General features: G+C 43.2%; 1 protein-coding gene across 3 annotated transcripts in view; it reads left to right on the top strand.

Annotated features, from left to right (window-relative positions):
- Nucleotides 1-22405, top strand: part of PARP14 (poly(ADP-ribose) polymerase family member 14) — a 55660-nt gene that overhangs the window by 16471 nt on the left and 16784 nt on the right. For 2 of the 3 annotated variants that reach the window (XM_006154587.3, XM_027774221.1), the window contains 7 exons: nt 1437-3706; nt 8838-9074; nt 9845-10066; nt 15585-15663; nt 17992-18141; nt 18445-18507; nt 19241-19408. In XM_006154587.3, coding sequence (XP_006154649.1) covers nt 1437-3706; nt 8838-9074; nt 9845-10066; nt 15585-15663; nt 17992-18141; nt 18445-18507; nt 19241-19408 — 3189 coding nt within the window. The remainder of the gene's footprint in view (nt 1-1436; nt 3707-8837; nt 9075-9844; nt 10067-15584; nt 15664-17991; nt 18142-18444; nt 18508-19240; nt 19409-22405) is intronic. The other variant, XM_027774220.1, reaches the window with a different exon arrangement.

Here is a 22405-nt window from a genome sequence, read left to right as displayed (position 1 = left end):
TGATACCCTTTTACCTAACGACTGACACAAAATGAAGAGGCTTGGAGGAGGAGAGGAGTACACGTGTGTGTCCACACACTCTGAGGGACTGTCCCATCAAGGCGACAGGAGGAAGATTATCGTAGGGGCAGGAGGAAACAGATCTTACTGAACCATAGACTTGGGCTGGGCGCTCAGATGACTCGAGGACAATTTTGGTTTGGGAGAAGAGGAAGAGCAAAGGCTTCAGGGTGAGGCAGATACTGAATCTTAGTTCAGATGGTTGTGGTGTGTATCACCTTAGTCAAGTTACCTCGCCTTTCCTAGCCGCAGTCTTATCATTTGCGTGTAGGTTTTTGGATAAAACAGGTGTTTTAGGATTCAATGAATTAGACATGTGGACCACACTTAGAATGGCGTCTGGTGCATGCTAAGCACCAGTAAGCATCACGCTCCTCTCTAGATATGCTGGTGGGATCAAAGTCAGCTATGAAGCCAAAAATTGAGGGACCGTCCAAGATGGAGCAAATAACATGATATTAAGATGAACTTGACTTTGAGTACCAAAATATATATATTTTTTAGTCAAAGGTGTTTGTACTCACCTGACACAGAGACAGGGAGATGGAGAAAGCACCCCTCCGTGGGCTCTGGTCATGCCACAGTCCCTCCACTTCTGCCTCTCCACCTGTCAGGTTTGGGGCATGCACACACACATGCCCAGCCTGTGCTTTAAGCCTCCAGGGCAGGGATCTGAACTGTGGTCAGCCATACGGGATCCAGATCTTTTTAACTGCTAGGAAAAGGGACCGACCAAGCACCAAAACATTCTTTGCACTGGTGCAAACACCCCCACATTTGTGAACAAACTCACATCTGTTTCTTCACATGGTAGTGACATATCAGAAATATCAGAAAAGGAGAACATGGAGTTCAGTTAACCAGATTTCAACCGGAGTGATCGTGACTATAAAGTCATTATTCCATTCAGTGAGGGAGGGATACCTGTGCACCATTAACACATGCCAATTTATATTTGAGCACTGAGAGAGTAGGGATGTCTTTTTTTTCAGTTTTGCTATAGGGCACATGTCTCTCTCTTGACAGAGAGTGACAGAGAGACAGGGAAAGTGAGAAATCATTCCCCAGAGGGATGGCCATGCCATAATTCCTGCTCCATTATCTTCTTGGGGGTTTAGGCATGCATGCACATGCGCCCAGAGTGATTTTCAAGCAACTGGGTCCAGGACTCGAACTGCTCTGTCAGCCATGTGGGATTCAGCTCCCTTAACCTCCATAGCACTTGCTGGCCCAGTGCTTTTTAATAATATGTTGTAATATCAAAGTTCTAAAATATAAGAGAGTTTTTTTTTCATGAGCACAGGAAAATTTTGTTTTGTTTTTATTTGAAATGTATCATACTGGGATTATTTGACTTTGATTTCTTTCCTTTTAAGTGTTAGATACGATCGTGACCAAGAAACTTCACTTCAATAAAATGCCACTGTCCGTGTTCCCATACTATGCCTCCTTGGGCACAGCTTTGTACGGAGAGGAGAAGCCTCTGGTCAAGCTTCCAGCACCATTTGGAGAATCACTGGATCCTCCACTATGGCAGTTTTTTCAGAAAAAGACTCACCTGATTGAGGAAATAGATGAGGAAATGAGCCGTTGTCACTGTGAGCTCACATGGTCCCAAGTCAATGGTAAAGTTACCATCAGGCCTGCGGCTACCTTAGTCAATCAAGGAAGACAAAGAATCAGGACCTGGCAGGAAGACGCTTCCAATGTACTCTCTGGCATCAAGTCTAAATATAAAGTTACCTCATTTAACATAAATTCAATAATATGGGACACTATTAAAAATGACTTCACAGAGGATAGGATTTTGATTGAGTTTGATAAACTTAAGGAGGTTATAACCTTAGCAGGGAAATCAGAGGACGTCCAAACCATTGAGCTACAGATGAAGGAATTAATTGTAACTACCACTGAAAAAATTAGAAGAGAAGAGCAAAGTCTGAGGGAAACCTTGGCTGTTTCTTCAGGAAGGTATTTTCTTTTGTGCCACAGCGATGTACTGGGACGTCTACGCTCCGAGTGCCCAGACATGGAGATTTGTTATGATGAAGCCGCTCAACGCATGTGCTTTAAAGGACTCCGTGCAGATGTGTATAAAGTTAAGTGTGAAATCCAGGAAAAGGTGCATGCCATGGTTCAGAAAAACATTCAGGTTTCTCCTGAGATTTTCCAGTTTTTGCAAAAGGTAGACTGTGAAGAATTCTCTAAGTCTTTTTTTGTGGCACAGAAAATTCTTGCAATTTACGAGCTAGTGGGTGCCACTGCTCTTGTAACCAGCTGTTCTCCCCAAGTCCTGTTAGAAGCTGAAAAGCAAATGCTTAATGCCTTAAAGTATAAGCGCCTCGCACTTGAGGACAAGGAAGTCCTTGATGGCAAGAAGTGGAAAGGATTCGCTCAGAGTTTGCATAAGAAATATAATTCCTCCTCAGACACTGTCGTGATCAGTGAGTTCACTTCAGCAACCGCAGCTGAGGTCATCATTGCAGGCCTCCTGAAGGAAGTGGATGAAACCTATACCTCGGTTTTTGACTTCATGGAAAAACACATGAAAATAGAGAGGTTGGTTGAAGTAAAGCCCTCCTTAGTTATTGACTATTTAAAGTCAGAAAAGAAGTTCTGGCCCAAAGGAAAAAACACAAATGTGCAGGTCATTTTCAATACTGAGAACAAACCCAAAGGCATTTTACTAGTTGGCCCAAAGATTGAAGTGTTGAAAGGAGTGGACATTGTCAAGCAAGCCTGGGAGTCGGTCTACGTTAAAAGCGTCCATGTTGATAAGCCAGGAGCCAGGGAATTCTTCCAGGACAAAGCGCGCTATTACAAAGGTGAGGTCCGACGGATGTTTGGTTGTTTCATCGAACTGCAGGAGAGTGAAGACAAGGAAGGCGGCAGCAGTGGGCAGAGGTGCTTGTCTCGGGCAGACTTGGCCCCTGGAGTCACGCTGCTGGTGCAGCAGGGTGACTTGACGCACTTCCCCGTCGAAGTGGTGGTGAATACAGCAAATGAGGACCTCAAGCACAGTGGTGGCCTTGCCGCTGCTCTCTCGAAAGCAGCTGGCCCTGAGCTGCAAGCACACTGTGACCAGATAGTGAAGAAAAAGGGCAAGGTCTTCCCTGGCAGTGCCACCATCTCCAAAGCTGGAAAGCTGCCATACCTCCACGTGATCCACGCAGTCGGGCCCCAGTGGAAGGCCGGGGAGGCTGAGCGGTGTGCGTTCCTGTTAAGGAAAGCTGTGGAACAGATTCTCCAGTTAGCCAAAGAACACAAAGTCCGGTCCATAGCCATCCCAGCTATCAGCTCCGGAGTCTTTGGCTTTCCCTTACAGGAGTGTGCGAAGACCATCGTTTTGACCATTAAGGAAAACTTCCAGTATAGCCAGGATGGCTGCACCTTGAAGGAGATCTACCTTGTGGATGCATCCGAGAAGTCTGCTGAGGCCTTTGCTGAAGCTGTGAAAGCTCTGTTTACAGATAAACTTCCTAAACCAGCTTTACTTCCTAAACCAGCTTTCCTGTCCAGCTTGTCAGCAGCAGCAGCAGCAGCAGCAGCAGTCCAACCTGAGGCCATCTCCCAGGAGCAGTCCACCCTGGTGTCCCCGGGGGGCCTGCGGCTCCTGCTGGTGAGAGCAGGTGTGCAGCACACCAAGGTGAGTGTCCCTGTTTCCAGGCCACCACCCCAGTGCGGGGACTCCACGCAACCTGTGGCCCTCACTTCAAAAGCCAAAGGAAGAGAAGGGGCAAGGAGGAGATAAAAGAGAGGATCCCATGTCCCCAGCCCTGCCTTGAAATTAGGAAATTGGGAAATTTGCCAGATCGCTTGCTAATGGAGACTGGCTGATTAGTTGTGAGAAGTGAAAGTGTATTGAGATCAGATCCCTGGGTTTCTGGTAAATGTGAAAATCCATAATACCTGTACTAGGTGGCCCTCTCTACTCTTTCCGTGCCTTTACACCTGTCACGTTTTGGTAATCCATGGCTAACTTCTAGTCAAATTTACTGATAGCAGATACCGAACCGTCAGGGCACAGCGTGTGCAGGGGCGGGAATCTTGTCGAGGGACATGATGAGGGTGAGCTTCCGGACCAGAGTCTGAGCAGCCATCAGCACCCACGTCAGTGAGGACAAGTGGGAGATGGGCCTGGGAAAGTCCAGGCATCAGGCATTAGGAAGGGACAACGCTTGTGGAGTGGGGGGCCTGAGGTGTTGGGGGGCAGAGGAATTACTGTGGTTTTAAAACGCATTTAACGACATTTCCAACACGGTCCTCGGAGCAGCAGCGATCTGTGGCAGGAGCTGGGAACTTGCAGCTGTGCCAGGCCGTTACTTGTTTGATTTTCCTATTTAAAATTTATTCATTTGTTTATTGGAGAGAGACCGTTTTTTGAGAGTCTTGTCTGCTCGGAATCCTCCTATCCCAGCCTCCCAGCCAGCTGGGACTGTAGGCTGCGAACCTGCACTCAGCCTGTTTAGGTTGGACTGAGGGCTGAACCTGGGGCTCCCATGTGGGCTCAGCCTCTGGGTAGTACCTCAGCAGCATAGACCCCCACAGCTGAGTCCCAGCCCCAGTTTGGGGAGTCCTATGGAAGGAGTTCCTGGCAGAGACTTGGGCTAGGGGGGAGCCTCGGGAGCAGGAGAGGGCCGCACTTATTCACTCATCAAAAGAAACGTGTTTCGTTTGTTTTGCCTGGCCTGGCCCTCGTTCTCCCAGTGGATGTTAGTCTCAGCTTTCCTCTGCTGGACTTGGGGGCGGACAGGACATGCTGAGGGAGCCTGGGGCACAGCCAGGGGAGCTCCTCCCTCCCCTCAGGGTCCTGCCTTTTTTAAAAAATTGTTTTGGTATATTTTTGCCCACCCCCTTTAAAAAAAAAGAATTATTTTATTTAACTTTATTTACTTATTTATTTTAATTGACCAGAGAGGGATTGAGAGAGAGAGAAAGTGAGAAAGCAAGCTGCCACGTCTAGGACTCGAACTGCCGTTGGCCATGTAGGAGTCCAGCGCCCTTAACCACCATGCCACCTCTCAGCCCCAGTCCATCCCCTTTTTTTTTGAGAGAGAGATTTTTGCTATAGGGTGTGAGTACTCACCAGAGAGACAGAAAGCAAGAAATCACCCCTCAGGGGGTGTGGCCACACCGCAGTCCCTTCCCCTCCATCCTCCTCTTGGCACACAAGCCCAGCATGAGTTCTAAGCCTCTGGGTCCGGGACTTAAACCGCAGTCAGTCATGTGGGAGTCCAGTACTTCAACCACTATGCCACTTGCTGGCCCTGCCCCTTCTTTTTTAAAAAAGGAAGATTTATTAGTACAACACATCTAAAAGAAAACAAACATTACAATGCAATGACAATTTTAATTACGCCTGAATGTTTTATTCAAAGACTGAGATCAGAGTTCTAAATTATCAGCTCTGGTGTCACTTTTCCTCATTATCTTTAAACAAAACACAATTGGAGATGCTTTGCATGATAGTAAATGAAATGAACTACATTTAATAAAGCTGCCAAATATTTGGCTTTGAATTGTTTTACAAGAAAAAGCATCTGTAAGCATCCATCCAGTATTGACTGTAATGCAGTAAAACATGACACGGCGGAAACTGTTCTAACCCGAATATACTTACAGTGTTGGCAGTCTTGAGAAAAGCTGAAAAATGTTTAGCAGACATTATCAGTCATTCTCCTTTTTGTTTCAATAGCTTTGTTGAGATGTAATTTACATACCATATCTATTTTCTTTTTGGAGAGATTTTGCTATAGGGCACGTGCGCTCGCCAAAAAGACAGAGAGACAGAAAGCGAGGAATTACCCCCCGGGGGGGATGGCCATGCCGAGATCCCTTCTCCTCCATTCTCCTTTCAGAATCTTGGACATGCATACACACGCGCCTGGCATGAGTTTAAGTCGCCGGGTCCAGGACTTGAACTGTGGTCAAATACATGAATGTCCAGTGATGTGGCCATTACACCAACTGCTGGTCCCACCATATCCATTTAAAGTATAATTCAATGGTTTTTAGTATAGAGGTATGCAATGATCATCATGATCTAATTTTAGAATTTTTTTTATTGTCTTTTTTTTTGGCGGGGGAGAGGTTTTTACTATAGGGCACATGTGCTTGCCAGAGAGACAGAGAGAGATAGAAAGCGAGAAATCACCCCCCAGGGGAGATGGCCACACTGCAGTCCCTTCTCCTCCATTCTCCTCTCAGGATCTTGGGCATGCACACACACGTGCCTGGCATGTTAAGGCCCTGGGTCCGGGACGCGAACCATAGTCGACTACATGGGAGTCCAGTGACATAGCCATTATGCCAACTCCTGGTCTTTAGAATGTTTTTATTGTAAAAATGTTTTAAAGTGACGCAAGGTTTTAAAGAAACCCTGTGCCCACCAGCGCCATTCCCTATTCCATCCTCACTAGTCTGGGAAACAACCATCTACTTTCTGTTTCTATAGATTCACCTCTTGGGGAATTTCAAATAATGGAAACATATAGTTTGTGATCTTCTATGACTGGCTTTTTTCATTTAGCAAGATGGTTCCAAGGTTCATCCATGTCATAGCATGTATCAGAACTTCATTCCTTTTTTTTTTTAGAGGTTTTTCGCTATAGGGCGCGTGCGCTCGCCAGACAGAGAGAGACAGAGAGACAGAAAGCGAGAAATCACCCCCCAGGGAGGATGGTCACGCCGCAATCCCTTCTCCTCCATTCTCCTCTTGGGATCTTGGGCATGCACGCACACGCGCCCGGCGTGAGTTTTAAGCCACCAGGTCCGGGACGTGAACCACGGTCGACCACATGGGAATCCAGCGACATAGCCATTACGCTAACTGCTGGTCCCAGAACTTCATTCCTTTTTAATGGGTGAATAATAATCCATTGTGTGGAAAACATTCTGTTTATCCTTTGGTCAGTGAATATTTGGATTGTTTCCAGTCTTTGACTCTTTTGAATAATGCTACTATGAATATCCGTATACACGTTTTTGTTCAAGCATATGATTTTAGTTCTTTTGGGTATACGCCTACGAGTGGAATGTTGGGTTATGTGGTAACTCTCTGACTATTTGAGGAACTGTTGGTGTGTTCTCCAAAGCAGTTGCATCATTTTACATTCCCATCACCAATGTTGAGAGCTTTAATTTCTCCACATCCTTACCAACACTTGTTATTATCTTTTTTATGGTAGCCATCCTAGTGAGTGTATTTCTCCAATGATTAACGATATTAAACATCTTTTCATATTTCTTTTTGGCCATTTGTGTACCTTCTTTAAATAATTGTCTTTTTTGGTCCTTTGCCCACTTGTCAATTGAATTTTCTTTTTATTATGGAGTTTTTGTTTTTTAGATTTTGGCCATAGGGCACATGCACTCACTGGAGAGAACCAGAGAGAGAGAGAAAGTGAGAAATGACCCCACTAGGAGGGATAACCACACTGCAATCCCTTCTCCATTCATACCTTGGGATTTTGGGGCATATAGGCATATGTGTCTGGTGTATTTTTCAAGCCGCCCTGTCTGGGACTCAAACCACAGAGTTGGCCATATGGGATTCAACTCCATAACCAGCAAACTACTTGCGGCCTCCATTATTAAGGAGTTTTAAGTGTTCTTTATATGCTTTGAATACAGGTTCCTTATCAGGTATGATTTATAAATATTTTCTCCTATTTTGAGGACCACTTTTTTATTTTGTTTAAAGTATTTTTAATTTCAGTTAAAAATGCTGAAATAGGAGATTAAAAAAATAGATTTCTATTCACAGTAAACTTAGGTCTAATTATAAGATTATAGCCAATGCTAATTGCTACTATGTGCTAGAACTCTAAGTGCTTGACAGGCATTTTCCCGTTGAGTGCCATGAGGTAGATTCTGCGATCACTATTTTTCTCACTTTGCAGATGAGGAAAAGAGATTTAGAGGGGCTAAATAACTTAACCCAAGTTCCACAGTTAGCAAATAGCAGAGCCAGAATTGGACTTTGTTTGGGCTTTTAACCATTGCTAATTATTTCAAAATGTTAAAAATAATTTTGTTTCACATTTTGAAAAACACCAAACAAACCAGACACTCTTTTGACCAAGAGTTCGTAATGAGAATGAGTTCCATTCCTCATCTCCCTTGACGCTGCATGTTGAGACGCCCCTTCCAGTCCTTTAACTCCCGTAGGTATGTGGCTCCTACTGCCACAGGGGTTGCTGTGCAGAGCTCCTCAGTGAGAACCACTCAGACTCCTTTCCTCTCCTTTGGCTTCTCTCATCTCGCCTGATCTATCTGCTCACATTCACTGTCTGGTGAAAATGCTCCATGGCTGCCCACTGTCTGTTGTGAAGCTCAGGTGACACTCGAGGTGGACCTTCTGCAGCCTACCCCCCAAAGGAGCCTTCCTAGCCTGCCCTGCACTTTTTGTGCAGAAGCTGTCAGAGCAAACGGACCTGCTCAGAGCTCACAACCCAGCACGCTTCTGTTCCTGCTGTGCCCTGTCTCCCTGTGCCTGCTGCAGCTCTCCTCACGTCTCAGAGCCCATGCTGTCTTCACCAGGCACTGAGGAGACTCCTCCAGACTCCTTCAGTGACCCAGACCATTCACAGGTTGCATTCCGCGAGCTCTCTTTTGCCCTGTATTTAGTAATACCATCTTGGGATGATATTTCAGTCTCTGAAGCGTGAATCACCTTAGGTGTCCCCATTGTGTCAAGCCCAGTGGTTCAAATATACTAATCTTTGATGACTGCTTTTGGTTTGAATTTGAAATACACTTTTGGTTTTATCTTTAAGGCTGATGTTGTCGTCAACTCCATTCCTTCGGATCTTGTGCTTAATAATGGGCCCCTTTCTCGGGCCATTTTGGAAAAAGCTGGGCCAAAGCTCCAGGAGGAATTGAACACAGTTGGACAAGGGGTAGCTGCCAGTGTGGGCACAATTCTCCAAACTAGTGGGTGCAATCTGGCCTGCCAACGTGTGCTTCATGTGGTGGCTCCAGAGTGGAAAAATGGCAGCACATCTTCGCAAAAGGTAAGGCCTGGTTTTAGATTCCCCAGGAAACTGGGTAACCCTTTGGACTCTCCTTTCAGTGTAATACAAGTGTACATTGGACATTGTCTGTTTCTCTTCTGTAATAATTTTTAATTGCCAGAGGGTGCATATGTTCATGAGAGAGAGAAACCATTCACCAGTGGGATGTGGTCACACCATAATCCTTTTTTCCTCCATTTCTTCACACTCTTAGGATCTGGATACCCACACACGTGCACCCAGAATGTTTTTCAAGATGCCAGTGCCAGGACTCGAATCGCGGTTGGCCATGTGAGATCCAGCTCCCAGGGCACAGTATTTACTGCTGTGTACAGTGCCAGCCCAGTACTGACACAGTTTGGGCAGGTTCCATCATTATGGCCATTTCTCTCAGCTCTAGCTAACTTCCCCTAGTCCCGGTTAATAATATAGATTCATGATCACGCTCAGTAATTACTGGGCTCAGGTTATGGAAGATACTAGTTCCTTAGTGAAGAAAGTGAGAGGAGGGCCTGGAGACTGGAAGAGAATGAAGACTAAGATCAGTCACTTTTGCCTCTTTCCTTCCTTGCTGAGTAAGTTGGAATCGTTTTGGAGGGCCTCTCATGTTCTCTTTTCCTTTTGTCTTCTCCTGTCATTTTCTTTCCTTTTCAGAACTTGGTGTTGAGAGTAAAAAGGAGTACACTGAGACCACAGACTTGCTACGTTCTTGTTCTTTTGCCACACCTCCCATTGCTAGGATGTATAAGGGTGTGTTTTCTGCTTTTCAGGTCATGGAAGACATAATCAGCCAATGTTTGGAGATCACCGAGAGCTTGTCCTTCAAATCAATTGCATTTCCGGCAATAGGAACAGGAAATTTGAGATTTCCTAAAACCGTATTTGCTGAATTGATCATTTCAGAAGTGTTCAAGTTTAGTAGCAAGAATCAACTGACAGCTTTGCAAGAGGTTTTCTTTATGCTGCACCCGAGTGATTATGAAAATATTCAGGTCTGGTTTCACTCATTTCTGATAATTTGGGCAACTGAGACCTAAAGTCCCCAAATGTCTTCTTAGTCTCATAGAATGTTTCTCTCATGTATTTCCCATGCAGGAAAGTAAGAGGAAAGCACAGATCGACTATAACATGACAAATGTCAAGAAAAGCAATAGACATAGTAAAAATTTAATTTCTTCTTTTTTAAAGTGGTTTTTGTTTTTGTTTTTGTGGGTTTTTTTTGTTTTGTTTTTGTTTTTGTTTTTGCTATAGGGCGCATGCACTCACCAGAGAGAGACAAAGACAGAAAGCGAGAAATCACCCTCAAGGGACGATGGGCACACTGCAATCCCTTCTCCTCTATTTTCTCTCAGGACTTTGGGCATGCATGCACATATGCCCAGCTTGAGTTTTAAGCTTCCGGGTCCAAGACTGGAGCTGCTGTCTACTGTGTGAGAGTCCAGTGACATAACCATTATGCCATCTGCTGGCTCCTCCCCAAATTTAACTTCTTATACAGGAAAATTTCAAACGTGTACAAAAGTAGACATGATTGTACAGTGAACTTCTTTGTACTCATCGCTCAGCTTCAACGATGGTCAAATTTTGGCTCAGATGTTTCAGATCTATCTCTATTTATTTCCCTTCCTCCCTCATTATTTTGAAGCACATTCCAGACATACAGTTTTATTCACAATTTAGTATTTATTGTAAATAGTAAGGACTCTTTTTTAAAAAGTAACACAACTACAATACTACATCACACCTAAAAGAAATCGACAATAATTCCTTTATCAATTGTCAAGTCAATGTTCAAATATCCAAGTATCCCATAAATATTTTATTTTGTTTTTACAGCTTTGTGTCTGAATGCAAAAAAGTCACAATTTTCAGTGGAGTTGACATATCCCTTAAGATTCTTTCAATCTATGGGATTTTTTCCCCCATAGGGACATAGAATTTCTAATACATAATATAAAAACACATTTGTGGCACTATGAATTGGAAAATGTCAGGATGATATGCAAGCGAAGGGTGTAGGAGCAATGCATCACACATCTCCAAGCGAGGAGGAGAGTTGGGACCATTTTCAGTTCTAGAGGGTCCGTCAGTCAGGTCACATTCACTGGCCGTCATCTGTAGGTGAGCCACTGGACTCTCAGCCTTATGTGAGAATGAGAGGCACTTAGGCCATTATCTCTGCCCTTCAGGTCTTTATGGTCCAGCAGAGTAGATGGTATTACATGTTTGAAATGTTCCATGATATTACAAGAATTTAACAAATAGATTGAAGCCAGCAACCCAAGGGATGTCCATGGATCATTGGACCATCTGAATGTTTAGGTCATACTTTTTATTTTCCCTAAATCTAGACAGTACCTATAAGTTCTTCGGAAGCAAGCACTTCTAATGTAAATGCTAATTAGTCAGCAAAACCTTGCAAGTAAAATTCGTGGCCCATTTACTTGTCAAGTCTAACGATAGTTATTTCTGCTCACTAAAAGCCCTTGAATAAGCTCTCTAGACTTGCACTGTGGGAGCTGATGTGGATCATGGGACAGGGTATGTAGCACATGCGTTTTCTCCTATAAATCATAATTACTTTGAGAGCTAAGTTTTAAAAACACAAAGGGAACTAAATTAGAGGCATGACATGCTGAGCGGTTTCGAGTGAATGAATGGCTGAGTCCTGTGGCGCAGACCGGAACCTTCACATCTTGCTATTATTGTGCAACCGTCTTCATTGCAATTATCCCCCCAAAGACTCAGAGTGCTCTGCAACATTGTGCAACCCGTCTTCATTGCTTTTATCCCCCCAAAGACTCAGAGTGCTCTGCAACTATTTTTTTTAAGAATTATTTTTATTTAACTTTATTTATTTGTTTTTAATTTGACCAGAGCAGGAGAGAGAGAGAGAGAGAAGTGGGAAGGCAAGTCACCAGGTCCAGGACTTGAACCGTGGCCAGCCTTGTCGGAGTCCAGTGCATTAGCCACCATGCCACTGGCAGCCCTCCAGTCTGCAACTGTTTTATAAAAAGGATTAGTTTGTACAGTTATCTTTACTGCTATTTGAAATAATATTGGTCCTTTGCAGGTGGCTGTTATACTTTGTCCTCTTAAAACTTTAAAGACAGACTTTGGTCTAAATTTTTCTAAAAATCAGCACAATTAATTGAAATGTTTATAGTCGATTATTACAAAGGCTGCAAAATGTCAGCCTGTGGTCTGAATGTGGCTCTGCAAGTACTTTATTTGGGCTTTTTTTTTTTAAAGATTTTTTTTGCCTTAGGGTACATATGCTTGCCAGAGAAAGAAAGAGAGAGAAGAGACAAAAACAGTGAGAGGAAAAGTGAGAAATCACCCCCCCCCCAGGGGGGATGGCCATGCTGCAATCCCTTCTCCATTCTCTTCCAGGGATCTTGGGCACACACACATACACACCTGGCATGAGTTTCAAGCCACTTATTCCAGGACTCAAAACAAGCCAACCATGTGGGAGTCCAGTGGTGTAACCAGTACGCCATCTGCTGGAGCCCTGGGCTATTTTTTAAATGTTAGTCAATAACATATTTAAAAACTTAAAATGTCACATAAAACTACTGATGTTCACTGTGACCGAAACACTGGAAAGTTCCGAGGTACTGGACATAGATTACTGCCTAGAACGCTTCGCTGTGGCTGGGTGGCAGGTGCTCCCTAGTTCTGAGCCAAGGAGTGCACCTTTACACCTGTACCTTCCCTGGCTGGCTGCTGCAGGCTGTGAGTCTGAGACCCTTGCCCTTGGTCTCTCCAGGTCCTCCTCCCATCAGTAGTTGGCCAACATGTTATTTGTTTTTTTCTTTCCAACAAAATTCTCTGTTGCTTCTTTACAAGGAGGAAGAAGGTGATGATTTTGGAAGTTAAATTCACAGGTTCATTAACACTCGAATACCTACCCCAGCCTCTTTCTTCAGTAATCACTGCCTTCTTAGCCATTCCAGCCATTAACAAATTAGAAGTTAAAAAGTGAAGTATTGGGATCTTGTGATCAATTTTCTCTTAACACTGTATTTTTTACAATTGGCAAGTTTTTTTTTTTTTTTTTTTTTTTTATAAATTCTTTAGTTATATATGATTCCAGTCTTCTATATTTGTGGCTTTTCAATTGCCAGAGAGAGCTTGCCAGAGAGACAGAGGGAGGTAGGGGGGAAAAGTACTCCCCAATGGGGTGTGGTCTTCCACAATCCCTCCTGCATTTCTTTATCCTGTCAGGATTTGGAACACACACACACTCATACCCAACATAGTTTTCAAGCCACCAAGGCCAGGATATGAGCCACAATTGGCCATGTGGGATTCAGCTCCTTTAACTCCTAGGCTGTGGGGCTGGCCCACTACGTGTGTGTTTTTACATGATATGTAATTTAATATTCTTATTGAAATTAATAGTATAAGATGAAGGTTGTTCTATTTCATTAAATATTCTTTCAAAATAGATTTTTTAATGACTGCTAAATATTTTAGTACATAATATATGAAAACTTACTTATTTCTCTGATGGGTTTTTGAGTTGTTTTATTTTTTTCTCTACCATGAGTAATACTCTAATGAATATCCTGTATTTATATCTTTGTTCACATCTTTGATAATTTTCAGAGGACACATGTGTGTTTGAATTTTTTTTTTCCATAGGCATATACACTTGCCAAAGAGAGACACAGAGAGGGAAAGTAAAAAATCAACCCCCCCTCCCAGGGGAGATGGCCATGCCACAATCCTTTCTCCTCCATTCTCCTCTTGGGATTTTGGGCATGCACACACATGTGCCCAGCGTGTTTTCAGGCAGCCAGGTCTGGACTCAAACCACGTAGCCTGCTATGTGGGATCCAGCCATTTTAACCTCCACACCACCTGCTGACTCCACGTAGGACACATTTGTACAAACAATGTCCTGTTTTTATAACTGTAAAAATCTACAATGAAATTAAGTATAATACTAGTTGAGAATTATTTTCTCTTACATATGTAAGTATGCATGTGCGGCCACAAGCCCTGATGAATCAAGTTTATTCATCTACTGAGGCGGGTAATGGTCAAAACTGTGTTTTTATTTCCAGGCATTTTCGGATGAATTTGCCAGAAGGGCTAATTTTAAATGTTAGTCAATAACATATTTAAAAACTTAAAATGTCACATAAAACTACTGATGTTCACTGTGACCGAAACACTGGAAAGTTCCGAGGTACTGGACATAGATTACTGCCTAGAACGCTTCGCTGTGGCTGGGTGGCAGGTGCTCCCTAGTTCTGAGCCAAGGAGTGCACCTTTACACCTGTACCTTCCCTGGCTGGCTGCTGCAGGCTGTGAGTCTGAGACCCTTGCCCTTGGTCTCTCCAGGTCCTCCTCCCATCAGTAGTTGGCCAACATGTTATTTGTTTTTTTCTTTCCAACAAAATTCTCTGTTGCTTCTTTACAAGGAGGAAGAAGGAGGTGATTTATGAAGGTAATGCATGTACATTGTGGAAATTTTGAACAATACAAAATGCATAAATTCTTTAGTTATATATGATTCCAGTCTTCTATATTTGTGGCTTTTCAATTGCCAGAGAGAGCTTGCCAGAGAGACAGAGGGAGGTAGGGGGGAAAAGTACTCCCCAATGGGGTGTGGTCTTCCACAATCCCTCCTGCATTTCTTTATCCTGTCAGGATTTGGAACACACACACACTCATACCCAACATAGTTTTCAAGCCACCAAGGCCAGGATATGAGCCACAATTGGCCATGTGGGATTCAGCTCCTTTAACTCCTAGGCTGTGGGGCTGGCCCACTACGTGTGTGTTTTTACATGATATGTAATTTAATATTCTTATTGAAATTAATAGTATAAGATGAAGGTTGTTCAATTTCATTAAATATTCTTTCAAAATAGATTTTTTAATGACTGCTAAATATTTTAGTACATAATATATGAAAACTTACTTGTTTCTCTGATGGGTTTTTGAGTTGTTTTATTTTTTTCTCTACCATGAGTAATACTCTAATGAATATCCTGTATTTATATCTTTGTTCACATCTTTGATAATTTTCAGAGGACACATGTGTGTTTGAATTTTTTTTTTTCCATAGGCATATACACTTGCCAAAGAGAGACACAGAGAGGGAAAGTAAAAAATCAACCCCCCCTCCCAGGGGAGATGGCCATGCCACAATCCTTTTTCCTCCATTCTCCTCTTGGGATTTTGGGCATGCACACACATGTGCCCAGCGTGTTTTCAGGCAGCCAGGTCTGGACTCAAACCACGTAGCCTGCTATGTGGGATCCAGCCATTTTAACCTCCACACCACCTGCTGACTCCACGTAGGACACATTTGTACAAACAATGTCCTGTTTTTATAACTGTAAAAATCTACAATGAAATTAAGTATAATACTAGTTGAGAATTATTTTCTCTTACATATGTAAGTATGCATGTGCGGCCACAAGCCCTGATGAATCAAGTTTATTCATCTACTGAGGCGGGTAATGGTCAAAACTGTGTTTTTATTTCCAGGCATTTTCGGATGAATTTGCCAGAAGGGCTAATAACAAGGTCGTTAATGACAAAACTCCCAAGGCTGAAGGTACACAAGGTTTGGTAAAGCTTTGTATTTATTTTTTCTCATTGCTAAGTAACTATTCAGTGACAGGTGAAAAATGGTAGTGATGACTTTTATTTAAAAAAAAAAATCAATGAATTACAAATAAGATACTAAATTGTGTTGCATGCTCCCGAGCATGCAACACCTTGGCCATGCTTATGTATCTGTAGCAAAAGAGAAGGCAGGCTGAGTTATATCATCCATATAATGTGTTTTTAAGTAGTGGTGAGTTTACTGTTTTCTAAGGATAATGTGATATGTGCTTTCCAGAATAGACACTTTTAGAGAGATAATACCAACCAATTCTCCTCTGTCAAATTTGCTGTTGATGCATTTGAGTTTCTCTGTTTGAGGATCACTTAGGCTTCTTAAATCTAAAAATGTATGTCCTTCATTAAATTCGGGAATTTAAAAATGATGATTTCTTCAGATACCTTCTGCACAGGTTGCCTTTTGTCCTCAGATACTACAATTATGTGGGTGCTGAGCTGTCCGGAAATGTCCCGGAGGGCTCCGAGAAGTTCTCCTCCACCCTCCACACTCGCCAGTGATGTTTCTCTCTGTCCTTCTGATGAGTTGACACTGCTCTACCTTTAAGTTCACCGACTCTTTTCTCTGTCCACTATGCTACTGAACTAACCCAATTATTATTTTTTTTCCTTTTTTAAATTTGCTGTAAGGTGCATGGGTTTGCTGGAGAGAGAGAGAGAGAGAGAGAGAGAGAAGAAGAAAAATGAGAAAGCACCCCCTAGGGGGGATAGCCACACCACAAGCCCTTCTTGTCCAATCTCCTGTTGGGATTTTGGGCACACGTGTATACGCATCCAGCGTGTTTTTCAAGCCGCTGTATCAGGGACTCCATCCACATATTTAGCCATGTGGGATCCAGCTGCTTTAACCACTATACCATGAGCTGGCCCTCCAGTGAATTTTAAACGTCAGATATTGCATTTTACACTAACAAAATGTCCATTCGGGTGTGTGTGTGTATTTAATAGTTTCTCTTCAGAAAGCTCCTATTTTTCCACTCATTTCAAATCATCTCCATTCATTCAAATGTGTTTACTTTGACTGAATCAATCCTAGTTACAGCAAATAATTGAAAGTCTTCGATAATTCCAAAATCTGGATCACTTCGGGGTTGGCATCTATTGATTGTCTTTATACTTGACAGTTGGTCATCATTTTCCTGTTTTTGTTTTCGTTTTTTTTTTTTTTTAATGGAGTTTTGTAATGCAGGCTAGACATTTTGAGTATTATGTTGAGACTCAGGTCCTGTTAAAACCCTCTGGAGAATGCAAGTGTCTGCTCGCTTAGCCGGCAGGCAGTCAGCAAGCGCACCTGCAGGTCTGGCTCGCCTGGGGGTTCCAACTTCAGTGCAGTTCTCAAGGCCTTGCTTTACTGCCGTGGCTCTGCCCTGCACACCTGATGCTCTCCTCCAGTTTTCACTTCTAGGATTCCCCTCCCACTCTGCAGGAACCTGTTTTCCAGGTCCTCGGGCCAGAAAGAAAGGGTTCTCTCTGAGTATAAGCTGCTTGGTGTGTTGCCTCACACTTTTGCATGAGAGAGCTGCCCTGGGGCAAAGCAGAGAGACAAGAAAGTGAGAAACCACATGGATGTCTCATCCACGAAACTACAGTTTTCAGGCCACAGGGGCCCTTTCTTCTAGTCTTCTGGCCCCAATGCAGAGTGTCCCTCAGTGTTAGCCCGCTGTAGTGCCAGTGCAGAGTTCTGCAACTGGGGCCACGCTGGGAAAAGGCCTTGATTGAAAAAGTGTGGAAAAAAGGATTCCCTGCCATACTCTTCTGCTCCCAGGGACCCCTTTTCCTGGTCCTTTGGCCACGAGCACGGACTGCTGTGCCTTTGCCCATGATGCACTTCTGTAGCAAAGCAGCTCTTTGGGTGACACTAGGAGAAAAAAAGAGAAAAAAAAATAAAAATAAAGCAAAATAAGAAACGTCCCTGATATAGGTTACTTCTTCAAGCTTTGACTGCCTTTCCCAATCTTCCTGCTGTTGTTTACTGTTCGGAGTTCCCAGGTAGTGGCTTTGGGGGTTAGTCATACTCAGTGGAAGACATCTTGGCCAGCATCAGAGTCTGTGTTTGCTATATTTTATATTTCCTAGTCTTTTTTCAGAAAGCTCCATTATTGGGGCTCAGAGTCAGAGCCATAGTAAAGGTTAAAGGTGAGAGAGGAGAGAGAGAAAGAGAGAGAGAGGAAGGAAGACCTACATGAGGGGGCACGCGTGGAGGGCATGAGACCTGCGTGAGTCTCACCATTGCTGGCTTGGTTCTTGACTCCACCTTTTCTATTTCCAGATTTTTATGGGGCTGTTTCTAGCCCTAATTTGGGAGTGCATGAAATGAAGATTGGTCCCATCACCTTCCAGGTGGCCTCTGGAGATATCACCAAAGAAGCAGCAGATGTGATTGTAAATTCAACATCAAAGTCTTTTACTCTCAAAGCAGGTACTTTCTTGGGATGAGTTTGACTGGTGTGGTAGTTAACATGGCTGATCCCATGAAGGTGGATCTCTACCATATAGCTTCTGCTTATTGATGTTCATTAACAATTAGGAAATTATTTCGACCTGGTTTCTCATAATCTGTCACAGTTGTTTTATGAATTTCTCTTCTTTGTTATTAGCAATGCCCAGGTTATAGGATTCCTTTGATAAAGGGAACAGTATTTAGATAATGAAGCAATCTTTCTGAGCCAAATGTACCATAGTGAATTTTTGTCTTTGTTACTCTCTTGATTTTCTCATGTAGGAGTCTCCAAAGCAATTTTAGAAAATGCTGGACAAAATGTGGAAGCGGAGTGTTCTAGACTAGGTAAGGCACAATGCTAATTTTTGGTCCTAGTTTGTTAGGTGGGAGACTGAATATAAGAGGCTGTAGAGAGACTAAGGAAAGTCTTGGGACTGGGGAGACAACCAATTAATCTTAAAATTATACATTTTGCCAAATAATTCCAATCACAGAATTAAAAGTGAAAAGCAAGCTCATAGTTAAAAAGAGACTCTAACCCATAAGATAATATTTCAGGAGTTTTTAATTCACAAAATCCTTATGCCAAATCAGACATTTTGTGTCGCTTCAATGATGACGCCGACAAGGTCTTCTCCAGAACGCTTTATTACCCCAGGCTTCTTACAGTCTTCTTCTTCCCTCCTTCCTCCTCCCTCTCGGCCTTAAGTAGGTCCCTAAGCCAGTCAGGGTTCTGTACACGTGTACGGAAGGTCCCTAAGCCAATCAGGGTTCTGTACACGTCCTTCCTCCTCCCTCTTGGCCTTAAGTAGGTCCCTAAGCCAATCAGGGTTCTGTACACGTGTACGGAAGACTCTTTCCATACAACTGATGGGTGGCATGAGTTGTCCCCGTGCGCAACATGCCTCTACCATCCCACTTCCTCAAGGTTGTTTATCTCAATAATAACTCAGCTCAGTTCCGCTGAGCGCCATCTTGCCTCGCCCCTATAGCCTTGCTGCCTGCCACAATTTTGTCTCCTAAAAAATCAAATGGTAGATTCAGCATCTAATTTTGCATTCTTTCATCGGTTTTCCAGCTCAACAGGGCAAACATGACTACATAATTACTGAAGGTGGATTATTGAGGTGCAAGAAAATCATTCATGTTGTTGGTGGAAATGACGTCAAGTTGTCGGTTTCCTGTGTTTTGCGAGAGTGTGAGAAACAGAATTACTCCTCAGTTTGCTTCCCAGCCATTGGGACAGGTTTGTAGCTTCTGCTTGTCAAGCGTAAATCACAAAACATCCACTTTGCTTTAGTTCTGGGGCTGGGTATTAATGTAGTTAATGCTGAGTCTGCGTGAAGGCAACAACAGTTACTCTAGGAATGGACAGCTTCCTTACTCAAGGCAGATCCCCAAGGGGCAAACAAAACCTGTGGATGGTTTAAGTAAACAAATGAAGAAAACTCAAGTGATTGTTGAATACTAGAGAGACAGAAAGAAGGAAAGGGCGAGGAGAAAAGAAGGGTGGAAAGAACACCCTTCATTGTCAACCCTCCGTACCTTCCTGCTCTTTGCTTCCCTGTAATACCTTCATTATTTAGCCCTTAACTTTCCCTTCTGTCCCCTCTCCATGGAGAACATGAGTGCATCAACTTCCACCTCATTTCAGCTGGCTCCCAGATGAGGATTTCCAGTCCTCAGCTCAACAATGGGCCTTGTCATTTGACCTTAGGTCATCCCTGTGTAGAACCTTGGTCACCAGAGTCTGGTGGGTCAGAAACTCAGGTCTACCTTTCTCTTGTCAGCTTACTTGCTTTTTTGGTTTTTGTTTTTGTTTCTTGTTTTCTTCAGACAATGTAATGATTGTATCATTCTTTATATTAAAAAAATATGACTTTTGGCTATCCTTAGTTAGATGATGCTCTTTGGGCTGTGTTCCCAGGAATTAAATTCCTGCTTGATCTCAGGACCAGCAGTTAGTGTAATGGCTATGTCGCTGGACTCCCACGTAATCGACTGCGGTTCGAGTCCCGGACCCGGTGGCTTAAACTCAACGCTGGCCGCGTGTGCGTGTGTACCTAAGATCCTGAGAGGAGAATGGAAGAGAAGGGATTGCGGCGTGACCATCCCCCTTGGGGGGTGATTTCTCGCTTTCTGTCTCTCTCTGTCTCTCTCTGTCTGGTGAGCGCACACGCCCTATAGCAAAAACCTCTCCAAAAAAAGAAAAAAAAATTCCTGCTTGATCTCAATAGAGCTGCAGTCTCAGACATGGAGGAGAATGGAGGGGTCCAAGACCCGCCAGCAGCATAGCAGCTGAGGCAGCTGGATCCTACATGGCCAACTGCACTGTTGGAGTCCTGGGCCCAGTAGCTTAAGATACACACATATGCATTCATGCCCAGAATCCCAAAAGGAGAAATGGAGAAAAAATTGTAGCATGACCACTCCCTATGAGTGAGCCTTTCTTGCTTTCTCTTTCTCTCTGGTAAGTACATGTACCCTCTAGAAATTTAAAAAAAAAAAAAAAAAAAGAATAGAGTTGACTAGTCTCAGAGAGACAACATTCAGCATGGACTGTCATGTGTTTCTTGGAAATCTGAGTGTCTTAGACTGGCATTCTAGGCTGTCCAAAGTTCAGCCTCAATAAAGATCAGCCTCCTGTAATTTTCTTGGCCTTCTTCTGCTGCTCTAACTCGTATCTTGCTTTATTTAATTCTCTACCATTCCTCATGTGTCTAGATGGAATTCTATGTCTATTTTACTTCTTTTTTATTTCTAAAAGTATAATTTATGTTTTCATTCCCCTTATATCCATTCCCCTTAAGATATCTATTCCTAGAAGAGGAACCAACATTTTATTGTCTATCATCTTTCTTTCTTCCTTTCCCCTTCTTTTCGTTCTTTATCCTTTCTTCTTTCTTTTTCTTTCTTTTTTTTTATGGACACCCACCAATGCAATGACTCCTCAGTCTCTGTCTCCATCTGCTTTTTCTTCTGAGCTCTAGTCTTATGTATCCACCTTAAATTAATTTAGGCCAAGGGAGCAGGCAGCCAGGAGAGGCACAGTCCTCCCCAGGGAGTCCCTAGATAGAATCAAACAAAGAAACAAGTAAAGGAGGGAGTTTAGTTTTGTAGAAATATGTGCACATGTTGTGTTCCTAAGTTAAGGCAATGCTGTTGTTTCTTCCACTGATCTTGTAGCATTTCTGGTCAGTGCAAATAAATCAGTTAGCAGATTCTCCCTACTTATTCTCTAGACCTATCTTTAAGGGTCAAGGACCGCTGAGCTGGTTCTTAGACTACCAGACAGGCAAGCTTTCTCCCTTAGTGGTGTTTCTGAACTGAATTGGGACTATGGTCAAGACAGTTTTCTGGCAGCAAGGGAATCTCTCTCCCTGGGTCTCACAGACACCTGCATAAGGGGAAAGAATGGGTGGGCAACAGCACTTGCAAACACTTCAAACTCAAACTCCCAACTCCCATTCGTTGTCTTCTCCACCAAATCCACACTTCCTCTTATATGCTCAATTATGTGAAAAACATCATCTTCCATCTAGAACCTTGACTCTACCTTCTTTATCATTCCTATGCTTATTAACTTACTAAGTAGTTTGATTAGACATTTGCTGAGTACCTACATGTGCCAGGCTCCATGTTTAGGCACTGGATGTAGATGATTAAGAAAAGGGTCTAGCCAGGCAAGCAGGTGGCATGGAGGTTACAGTGCCTAGGTCCCACAAAACTGACTGTGCAGTCTAAGTATCAGACTCAGTGACTTGAAAACCATACCACGCACATGTGTGTATGCCCAAAATCCCAAAGAGAAAAGACTGCAGCATGACCTTCCGCTTTTAGAGATGTAGGGAGGTGATTTCTTACTTTCTTTCTCTCTCTGTCTCTATTTCTCTCTCTGGTGAGTGCACATGCCCTACAGCAAAAATTTTTTTAAAATAATTTTTTGAGAGATTTTTGTTATAGGGCATGTGCACTCACTGGAGAGACAGAGAGAAACAGAAAGCGAGAAATCATACCCTAGGGAAGATGGCCACACTGCAATCCCTTCTCCTCCATTTTTCTCTCGCGATTTTGGGCACTCATGCACACCCGGTGTGACTTTCAAGCTGCTGGATCTGGGACTCAAACTGCAGTCAGCCATGTGGGAGTTTTAAAAAAATTTTTTTAAAAAGAAGAGTCCAGTCCACAAGGAGTTACCTAACCTAGGGTGAGAGACAGTCATGTAAATAAACAACTGCAATAC

The sequence above is a fragment of the Tupaia chinensis genome, unplaced genomic scaffold, assembly GCF_000334495.1.
Source record: "Tupaia chinensis unplaced genomic scaffold, TupChi_1.0 Scaffold000415_1, whole genome shotgun sequence".
NCBI lineage: Eukaryota > Metazoa > Chordata > Mammalia > Scandentia > Tupaiidae > Tupaia > Tupaia belangeri.
Note: the sequence above shows the minus strand (reverse complement) of the source record. Positions and strands in the feature narration are given on the sequence as shown.